The sequence below is a fragment of the Microcebus murinus genome, chromosome 16 (genome assembly GCF_040939455.1).
Source record: "Microcebus murinus isolate Inina chromosome 16, M.murinus_Inina_mat1.0, whole genome shotgun sequence".
Taxonomy (NCBI): Eukaryota; Metazoa; Chordata; class Mammalia; order Primates; family Cheirogaleidae; genus Microcebus; species Microcebus murinus.
The window spans coordinates 6,176,609-6,188,080 of NC_134119.1; the positions used below are offsets into that span (position 1 = coordinate 6,176,609).

An 11,472-nucleotide genomic window follows, 5' to 3' on the forward strand; every position below is an offset into this window, starting at 1 on the left:
AAGAAAAAGAAAATTTGTATCAGATGGTTAATTGCATAAATCTTCTGAGGATGCATTTACCATGTGCATCCACCATGAGAAGTTATCGTTCATGCTGACGAGAAGTGAGATTTAAAATCACGTGAAAACAAAGTCAATCAATATTAATCATTTGTGAAGATAAGCAACACTTGAGAGCAATAGCAGGCCTGCCTAATTTGATTAGCTCAGATACATTTTCAGTTTTCTCCCATCAAATCGTAATAATCTTATCAAAAATACATTTACTAAAGATAAGCATCACAGGTACTGATAGCGTAATGTGGGAAGTGTGGCGAAAGATTCAGCTCCTGTAAATCTTCAGGAAAGACTGACCATTAATTTTATTAATGTGAAAAATATATAACACTAAAGTTGCAGATCTGAGCTTTATTATCAGAATGACATCATTTTAGGACAGAATGAAGAGATTCTCTAAAATGGTTTCAATGTGGCACAAATTCTAGATCCTTGGAGCTGCATGCCTACTCATCTGTTAATATATCTGGAAATGAAATATACAAAGAGGGTGTAATAAAACAGACATGAAAAGTTGACAAAAGAACGAAATGAAAATTCCTCATGACGAAAGCACTTTAATAATCTATCCTTCTTCAAATAATCAAGAGATTCAAAAGAAACGGCAAGTCCTATATTTACAAAACCGATGAAAATCACACTGTAATAATCAGTGAATGTAAAACAACTGCACAGATCTGCGTTTCCAACTTTTTCCACCATGATTCTACATCAAGGTAAAAAAAGATTCTTTTGTACAAATCCAAGAAGGATGTAGACAGAGGCAGCATAACTGCCAAAGATGGTACACTGACTTATGATTAAAGCTGGTGACAGGACACAGGGGCAGGAGGGCAGAGTCCTCGAGGAAAGAATTATGGCAAAGGCGGCTCAGTCGGTGGTCGACCTCCGGTACCAGAACCTCGCCCTGAAGTCGTCACTGCACGTCATAAAGCCGGGGTTGGTGGGCGAGTGCACTATGCACCGCACGATGTTGTTGTGCCCCAAGGAGAGCAGGTTTCTCCGCTCAGCCGTCCTCGAGTCCCAGCAGCAGAGACTGATCGTCCTTTCGTCAGGCAGCAACACATAGTCCTCCGTGTGGTTAAACACGGCCTGCGTCCGGTGCACCTGCCGGCCACTCAATCCCGCACCTGCCACAGAAACCAAGAGGTTAATAATGGGCTGTGGACTGACGGACAGCTTTTTAAGTTCACATCTTAGACCAGGGGTCCTCAAACTTTTTAAACAGGGGGCCAGTTCACTGTCCCTCAGACGGTTGTAGGGCCGTTGGAGAGTGCGGCGCACATTCCACACACGCGCACTGTGGGCCTGGGACGAGTCGGCTGCTAAGCAGGACAGGCAGCAGTGGCAAAAACACCTGGCCGGCTGGATAAATGTCCTCGGCGGGCTGCTTGTGGCCCGTGAGGATGCCTGTTAGGCCCCCAGAATGCTCTAGCATTCGATGTAAAAATAGCATTTAAAAACTGTTGAAATGATATACCCTGTACAATTTTGGAAAACTCTAAAAAGCATAAAAAGAAAATCACCTCTAGGCCACCAACTAAAGCAATACTCTTAATGTTCTGATGTATGTCTAGGTATAAAAACACATTTAAAAAATACACACAAAACTGATGCCACATTATATATGTTTTTTCTATTATAGTTTTAACCAACTTTATGTTGGGTACATTTTCCCAAGGTTTTTACTAGATGCAATGTTATCTCACACATTTATAAGCAATACTACTTACTTAATTCTTTTACTGCTATACAGTTTGTATCAATTATAAGTAATGTTGTGATAAACATCCTTTGTATAGAAAGTTTTCTTTCCTTAGGATTAAATTCTTTGAAATAGAATTACTGGGACGAAGTGTAGAGACATCTGCTTCCCTCCCAAAAGGAAGCCTTATCCTTTTATGGCTATGAATAAAATACACATTTTGTATTTAAAGTACCATATGAAAAAGAAAGCAAAAACTGCCTGATAATTGCACCACCTAGAGGTAACACTGTTAATATTTTGGTGACTGTCCTTTCTAAATATCTGTGTTGTACATTCATTTATAAATTCTTTAAGTCAGAGCATACATCATATGCTGCTTTCATTTAAAAGTATATATTGCAGATCTATAAAGAGAGAATATAGCTTATTGGATAAAACCACAAAACTCTGTGGTCAGAACTATTAGTAGTGATGTGACCTTGGGCAAATTACTTAACACCCCTAGGACTTAATTTTCTCATCTGTGCAATGGGGGTAATTATAGCAACTAACCTATAAGGTTGCTGTGAAGATTAAAATGAGGTAATGTACAAGATGTGTTGTTCAAGTGCTCAACAATGTTACCATGAGTACTTATTCTTAAAGGCTGTCTGCTGTCAATGGATGCATAACAGACTTACTCAATACTTCTTGAGAAACATTTATGTGTTTTTAACCAATAAAATGTTGATTTCTTCAACTCCTTCTCAATATTAGATATATCAATCTTTTAAACTTCTGAAATCTGATGAACAAAAAAACCATAATCCCATTTTCATTTCTTAGGTTTATAAACCTAAGAGGTTGGCCATCTTTTCTTATATTTACTGACCATTTTTCTTTTACAAAATGGCTCCATGTCCTTTGACTTTTTCTGTGAAATTTGGGCTCATCTTTATAAGGTCTCTTTATTGATTAAGGATAGTAACTCAATATCTAACATATGTATATATGCTATGATTATTTTTCATTTAGTCCAATATTTTAATTATTAATAGCATTTTAAATTAATTTTTAGCATCAAAATTTCTGTTTTAATGATTTCTTTCATTATTCCAAGAACCTTGTGAATTCTAACTAAATATTAAACCTGGAAATAGAAATCTTAATGTGCTACCATGACAGGGTCTTGATCTGTGAATTAGAAAAAAGGAAAAAGATAATTTGCACATAAATTCAGTATAATCCTAATTTTGAAAAACCAAATTACAATTCTCCACTAAAACAAGCCAATCAATCTCATACCACTATAAAACAAATAAATAAGCTTGTGTCAAAAGTCTGGTATCTGTCCAGATACAGCACACTCCTTAAAATAGTGATTATTACTTCTGAAGGGGGAGGACACTTTTACATGCTTACTCTGATCACTTCTGTATCTTCTTTTTGCAGTAAGCACACAGCTTTTTAACAAGAAATATTTTTTCAAAATAACTTCATATGAAAGTATTTCAACGAAGTCACAAAGAATTATGATAAAAATGACTATACTACATACACCAGAAACCAGAAAGCTGGCAAGGAAGCAAAATTTGGTTAAGAGACCATCCTAAGGCAGGTTATGCTGCACCCTAGTGGTACAAACATCACCAACTCTTCAATTTTCTTAAGATACTAACTTGTTAACATAGCAGTGTCCCTTATAGTAGTGGTTTCTTGTGAATTTTCTGAGTTATGGCCATAGCGACTTTAGTATATATATGACACAAACATATCTCACAACAGAGGAAACCAGTAGGAGTTTCCTGGAGGTTTTCTACCAAACAACAGTCTTTGCTGCTACAAGGAAAAGAATAATTCACAGTATTTTAACATTATCAAATAATCACACTTGAACCCTACTAGTGACAGGATAAATTTAAACAGACTTCATTATATAAAAAGAGGTTTTTATCAGCCCTTCTTTCCCCAATGCATATAATACTGAGATCTACTGACTGAGGCTTTTCTCTGGATTGTTCTCACATTTCTGTGGGAAGAGGGCAGGCCATGGTCTACAAGTTGAACCACCAAGTTCTCAAATGTTACCTGCATGAAATCCAGACATTGTCTAAGGTATGATGTATTGAGAAGAGCAAAGTTAAGAAACCATGCTTCTGTTTCCAGCTCCGCCTCCTATTCATTGCAGTCTTGGTTAAATTATTTAACCTTAATGTCTTGGTTTCCTCTTACTTAAAAGAGGGATAACACCTTCTTTGCTCAATGCACAGATTTATTGTATTGCTCCATCTCGAGGATCTAAAAGAGAGTTCTGGAAACTGCAGAATACTATAGAAATGTTAACTTCAATTAAGTAATTATTAAGTAATATCAATTTCTTACATACCTGTGTATCTGACCAGTGTTCGTCCTGTAGATATTTCCCAAAGTTTAGCTACAGAGTCTTTTCCACTTGAGAGAATGTATTTAGAATTTTTGGAAAAAATGGCAGAACAAACTTCAGCACCATCATGTGCCTTCTCAAAAGTTGTGATGCATCGATTTGAAACACCATCCCATAATTTGATGCAGCCATCTTTGCTACCAGTTACATACATATTGGCACTGGGATTGTAATTAACGGAACATATAGCATCAGTGTGTTGATCTTGAGGATTGCAAGAGACAAAACACTGAAAGGTGTTGATATCATAAAGACGAAGTGTAGGATGCTGGGTTCCAACAAGTATAAAGTCTCCAGAAGGATGAAAAGAGATGGAGCGTAACATCTCAGCTTCCTGTTAGGACAGAGGCATTAACATTAAGTGACCAACTGATGGACAATTAAACCAGAAGAAATGTGGAAAATATCTGGCTGATGCAAAGAACCTATAAAGCAACTGTCAGATATTACACAGGTATCAGAAGGCATACAAGTACATTCCGAAATATAGGAAAATACCTTTTGAACAGAGATTTGCAAAACTATATATTTACTGGTTAGATTACTCCAAAAACTAGAGAAGTGAGCTACAATATTTACAAGTGAACACTGAGTGAACTCAGAATAGAATGTTATCAACCTGCACATTCATGCAGTTACTGAAGATAAACACAACTTGTACATAAGAATAAATTCTTTAATTTGCTTTGGAGATGCAAACATTGAGTAAACAATTAGGTTTAATTACTGAAAGTTGGAAGCCACTACTGAAACATTAATAGTTCTGCAATGTATATTCAAAATAGGGTACCAAATATCACTTTTCCAGTAAACACTTGATAGTTTTAATTGAAAGCTTTTTTGATTCCTATAAGTTATAATTAGTGAAGTTGGTTGTGTTTTGTTTATATTACAGATCTGCAACCTTTAAAGAGCAATATGAATTCCAAACCCTTGTGGCATGAACTGTGACCAGAAGCAGACTTGACTGGCCAGAGGAAGCAGGCAGGTGGCAGCATGTAAACTATGTGCTAACAAAATCCAACCCATGTGCCATCCAGCATGCATCCTAGTTGCTGTGTTTTTTAAAATTTTTAATTATTATGGGTACATAATAGTTGTATATCTTTATATGGTACATGTGATGTTTTGATAGGCATACAATGTGAATCAATCAAATTAGGGTAACTGAGAGATCTATAACCTAAGTTTAACATTTGTGTTACGAACATTCCAATTTCACTCTTTTAGTGATTTTAAAGTATACCCTAACTTATTATTGATTATAGTCACTTTGTTGTGCTATCAAATATTGTTCATTCTATCTAACTATATATATTTTTGCACCCATTAGCTGTACTCTTGTTATAAGATGATCACTGAGACTACTTTTAAAAAGGGAGTAGCCATACAATAGCTCACTGTACTTAAGAAAAAATAGAAAGCTTCATTCCAAAGATTCCTAACCTGAATGTATTTGAAAGCTCTTTTTGCAGATGGTTTGGAATAATCAAATAATTTAAGAGTATAATCCCTCGAGCCTGAAGCCAGGATCTGTTCTGTTGGGTGGAAAGCGAGACATGTAACTTCATCCACGTGGTCATAAAGAGTTCGAATCACTGGGTGATTTTCCATATTCTGTTGTGCAGTCTCATTCATCATGACCTAGACCAACAAGAAGAGACACTCAAGGTATAGAACCTGTCTGAATTCAAGTACACAATCCACAACTAAGGAAAACTAAAGCTTATTTAAACTGTATTCTTATTCTCCCCAAAATTAACAAAAGGCAAACAGTAAGTACGTTACTGGGATTTTTACCTCTATTGGCATGGCACTTTTGGCCAACATCCTCTCTGTGTCAAGTATTTTTATGGAAGCATCAGCAGATCCAGTAGCTATTAACTGCCCATCTCTACTATAGGTAGCTACACGGCATGGTCCTTTATGGGATGTGACATAGCATGTTTCATACTCGGAAGCCTCTGGGGACATAGTCTGGACATCTGCATCAAATTCCAGGTCAATCCCTGTGCCTGGGGCAACTGTATCTGAACGACCAATTGCATACTGAACTGCAGTGTCATCATTTTCCATTCCTGAAAGAAATCAAAATTAAGGGCATAAAACAATGTTTTTATAAAAGGCCAAGACAAAGTTCTGGATCTCAACTAGAAAGATGTTCATCAATGTCAACTTACTATTTCTAAGAGTTGCATGACACCTAATGCTTTACAAAATTAACTATACCATCCATGCTATTCAAGGCTCACAACCTTGTGAGGCAGCGTGGGTTGGTGGAAGGTTAGGCTTCAACAAAGTCATTTCCTCAGGTTCCTGCCTCCACGGTTTATTACTTGAACTATAACTACAGAAATGCAACCCCTCCCCCCAGTTCTCTAGTTAAATTATCCATTTTTTCCCATTCCAAATTTTAATATTTTTAGGGCTGAGATCTGTTAGTACCAGCTTTGAAGCTCATTAAGTCAGCTATGTTGTTAACACTAAATTTAGCGAAATGTTTCTGAAAGAATGTTGACATTTAAATAAACTAAAGTTTATCAAGAATTTGCATTTTAAATTTAAAAATAACCTCAAACATCATATAGACAATGTTGACTAGTACAGGAAAAATTAGAACTACAGATGAACAAGAAACAAGAAAATAAAAACAATCTCAAATTTTACCAACCATCGATAATTACTGTTAACTTGGCTACGAATTCTTCTGGACCTTGTCCTATGCAAACAGTTGTTTAATTTTTCAAAACAAAAATAGACCCACACTGTGTAACATGTTGTGACTTACTTGTTCATTAATCATACAGAATAAAAATCTGTCCAGGCTAATAAATACTCATTTATATCATTATACTATTCAATTTTATGGATATTTAAAGATTTATAGCTAATCCCATATGTTGGGCACTTCAGTTTATTCATTCCTATTTCAGGTGCCAAGTCAAGGGTATAAATGTTTTTGATAACACTGTATTTTACTGAGTGTTTTCTATTATTAGCCAGGTAGGCACTGGGATATACTTATTGTTCAACAAGACAAGGTCCATCTGATCCTTACTGAGCTTGCAGTCTTTTTTTTTTTTTTTTTTTCTTCTTTTACAAAATACCCTCAGATTCTAAAGCTTGCAGTCTTTTTTGGAGAGGTGAAGATAGTATGGGGAACAACCCAAACCATAAAAGAAATTTCAGAAGGATTCTGTTACCAAGGAAATGGAATCACTGTGTTAGAGTAATGGGGGAAGTGTGGGGAAGAAAGTAGGATTATTTTAGAAGGGGTGAGGAGGTCTCAGATGGCATTTGAGCCAAAATTCGAAGGAAGTCAGTGATATAATGACAGAGTGATCCAGATAATGCATACAAAGACCCTGAGGCTAGAAATAGCTTAAGGTCTCCATAATCTGGACTTCACTTACCCCATATCCAAGCACTATAACTGGTACATACTAGGCACTAAAACTAGATAAAAGTAATCCTGAAAAATTCTGCTGTGTGAAAAAAATCTAAAACCTTGCAATGGGACCTATGAATTACCACCCATAAGCTACCTAGTTTGATGAGATGCAGGAGCTGCTCCGAGGGTGCACAAACAGACTGAGGTTTGATTTCATTGATGAGGCCATTAGCAATGCTGATGTAGCCATCATAGAGCAGCTGGCTAATGATCAGCTTGTAGAGCTGCTGGCGGTCCTTCAAGCCCACTTTGGTTCTGTACATCTTGGAGAAGATGGCAATTTCCCTGCCAGCTATAAGAAGGGAAAACAGATGGATGGTGAAGGACAGAGCACTAGTAAATCACAGAAGCAACACAGGACTCTTTGGTCACACTTAATCTTGCACAGTTTAAATCCCATCTCTACAAGTTGCATTATCTTTGGTCAGTGACCTCATTTATCTGAGCTCAGGTTCTTTAGCTGTTAAATCACTGGAAGTTAAACAAGATGGTGCATTTAACACACTGAGCACAGTGCCTGGCATACAGACATTATTCAAGTCATGATAGCCAACATTCATAGGAGAATCCTTCATCAACTTTTCTTCTCTACCAACTACCCACCTGTAATTTCTGTCTTTTACTGCTATCCCAGAACCTTCTAATTTTTTCTATTAAACAGTGACTGGTGTTTCCAATATGCAAGACAGCTGCTATTTTGTCAATATCCTGACTACTGTTTCCAGTAGTTGTATGTTTACTAATGTCTGTTAGGTTCATTCTTAAAACCTATTTTTTTTTTTTTTTTGAGACAGAGTCTCACTTTGTTGCCTAGGCTAGAGTGAGTGCCGTGGCGTCAGCCTAGCTCACAGCAACCTCAGACTCCTGGGCTCAAGCGATCCTTCTGTCTCAGCCTCCCAAGTAGCTGGGACTACAGGCATGCGCCACCATGCCCGGCTAATTTTTTCTATATATATTAGTTGGCCAATTAGTTTCTTTCTATTTATAGTAGAGACGGGGTCTCACTCTTGCTCAGGCTGGTTTTGAACTCCCGACCTCGAGCAATCCGCCCGCCTCGGCCTCCCAGAGAGCTAGGATTACAGGCGTGAGCCACCGCGCCCGGCCCTTAAAACCTATTTTAAGGCAACTGAACTTGTTATTGTAATTGCATACTTTAGACAGTATATCAAAGTAAGAGGGCAAAAAAAGCTATTGTACTATGAAAACTAAATTAAGTTGAATGCCCTGGAAAGATTCAAAGGTGACCTACTTAATAAAATATTGCCAAATAAGATAAGGCCAAAATAGTAACAAAAATGGGAAGCAAATGTAAAAATCTGGAAAGACTGTGTACTCTCACTGATTTACAAGTGTCTAAGTTCTCCTTCAGTCTTAGAAAGTGAAACAGAAAACTATAGATGACAGTATCTGGTTTATGCAAAAAGGAACTCCAATTGGTGGACATGATTGGATAATCTGATTATAAAAAATCAATGTCTTGCTGGGCTCAGTGGCTCACGTCTGTAATCCCAGCACTCTGGGAGGCCGAGGCGGGCGGATTGCTCGAGGTCAGGAGTTCGAAACCAGCCTGAGCAAGAGCGAGACCCCGTCTCTACTATCAATAGAAAGAAATTAATTGGCCAACTAATATATATAGAAAAAATTAGCCGGGCATGGTGGCACATGCCTGTAGTCCCAGCTACTCGGGAGGCTGAGGCAGGAGGATCGCCTGAGCCCAGGAGCTTGAGGTTGCTGTGAGAAAGGCTGACGCCATGGCACTCACTCTAGCCTGGGCAACAGAGTGAGACTCTGTCTCAAAAAAAAAAAAAAAAAAATCAATGTCTATATGTGTATGTTTGGACAAATATTAAAAGGCTGTAGGTGTCTAGAGACAGCAATAAAGAATAAAAGTGACCTCAGAGCCTGAGTTCTTACACACTGTGTGACACTGATAGGTGGTAATTATAATAGCTAACACTTATTAAGCACTTTCTACATGCCACATACCATGCTAAGCACCTTATAAGCATTAGCTCATTGAATAAAATCACTCAATGTATTCCAATATATGTACAAGCAAATGTATGTAAATCTTCACTTGTATAGAAAACACTGGGACACAATAACGATGAAGCAGGCTCAAAGAGGTTAGGACACCTTACTCAAGGAAAATTGTGGCTGAGTAAGTCATCTAGTTTAAACTGGCTGCCAGAACTGCCCACTCTAGAGCCCAGAACTTAACCACTGATGGAATTCAGGAAATGCCACCCCAAAATATGATACTTTGGTATGTTGATAACTTTGAACTGAGGGCATTTGGGGAACAGAATGCAGGCAGAGGCTTTCTCTGAGCTCCTCTGACCTGCCTGAAGATGAACCCTCCAAAAAAACTTCAATTGTCACAAACTGAATCCTTATTAAGCAGGAAAGATTATCTCAAATGCAGGAGAGGGGACTGGAGGTTGACATCACCCATAGAAATGACCACCTGTTCTGATGCTGCTCTGAGACAACTTTTATTATCTGAGAGAATTTGTATCTGCATAACAAAACCACCTTTATTCACCATACATTTCCTCCCTTCACCCTCACCAAACTAGTGTCCACACTGCCCCAGAAACCCCAAGCCACTATTCTTTTCAGTAGCCCAGGATGCTGTATAAGCTTCAATCCTCTGACACTTCTTAACAGATTCAGATTTTGTAGGACTCTCATACATAACTAAGTTTTTTTTTTCCCTACAATGTTTAATAGACATAATAAATGAAAGATTCTGGGTTAGCAATAAAGAATAAAAATCGATGGTGGGTAGTTTGGCAGAGAAGAAAAGTTAAGACATTCTACTGTAAATATCCGCTAACGTGACTTGAATAATTTCTGTATACCAGGCACTGAGGTCAATGTTTTACATGCACCATTTTGTTTAACCTCTAGTAACTTATTTAGCAGTTAATCTGTCTTATGTCAATTTAATTCATAACAATTTCATGACAAGGAACCTAGAAGGATGGAGGGTAACTATTTTTCACTTTCCTTGCCACTATTCCATACGTTCTCTTCACTCTCGCCGGCGCATCATGGGGGGTACAAGAGATTTTTCAAAATGTGGTCCAGCCCCCACTTCAACTCCCATAGAACGTTCACTCGCCAGGCTAGCAGAAGCCTAATTATCACCCCCAATTTGCAGGCCAGGGCACCAAAGCACGAGGGCAAGAACCTGACCCAGGACCACTCGGAGTTGGAAGGGGGACCAGGGCCAGAACACAGACTCCTCGTCAGTGGAAGCGCCGCGACCATCCCGATGCAGAAGTGAACTAAGGATTGGGTGGGAGTGGGAGAGAGGCCCTTTGAGGAAAAGAAGGGGGTGTGCAGGCCAAGCCCAGCAACTCGGGAAACACGAACTCTGGACGTATGCCACCCTGCTAATTCCCCACTCTCCCCGTTTCGCCCCAGCCCTTCCTGTGGTCTTCTAAAGGCCCCAGCCGACCGCACCAGCCACTCTCCCCGTTCCCCCTGACCCTCCTACCAGCTGGTCCCGCTCACTCGGCCTCCCGCTCTGTCCCAGAAAAATGGAGGCGCGAATTCTGCCCAATCGATCGCTCCGAGTGCACGTTCACTGCGCACGCGCGTAGGGCGCCACGCCGAGCGCTGCGCTATCGATAGATCCCAATCTCGCTTGCCCTTCTCGCCATCTTACTTACTGGCACGTTCAAAAGGTTTGTTCACCTCCTCCGACTTTATCTCCTATGCGACGACCCTGACGTCAAGGAGCTGTTGTCTCATGGACAAATGCCCGATCCTGGAGAGCACCGCCGGCTCTAAAACTGTCACGGGTCGGTCGGGCCGTTGACTCCA

The 11,472-nt window shown here is 39.0% G+C and overlaps 1 protein-coding gene across 2 annotated transcripts; it reads right to left on the reverse strand.

Annotated features, from left to right (window-relative positions):
* Positions 1-393: 393 nt before the first annotated feature.
* On the reverse strand, positions 394-11,472 carry CSTF1 (cleavage stimulation factor subunit 1). 2 transcript variants are annotated; one of them, XM_012748512.3, is made up of 6 exons: positions 11,319-11,472; positions 7,733-7,930; positions 5,988-6,265; positions 5,634-5,831; positions 4,131-4,521; positions 394-1,187 (listed from the first exon to the last, which is right to left on the reverse strand). In XM_012748512.3, the coding sequence occupies exons 2-6, from the start codon at positions 7,899-7,901 to the stop codon at positions 928-930; spliced, it is 1,296 nt and encodes a 431-aa protein (XP_012603966.1). In that variant the 5' UTR covers positions 7,902-7,930; positions 11,319-11,472; the 3' UTR covers positions 394-927. The 2 variants fall into 2 exon arrangements, with proteins under 2 accessions (XP_012603966.1, XP_012603965.1); XM_012748511.3 differs by lacking the exon at positions 11,319-11,472 and adding an exon at positions 11,144-11,226.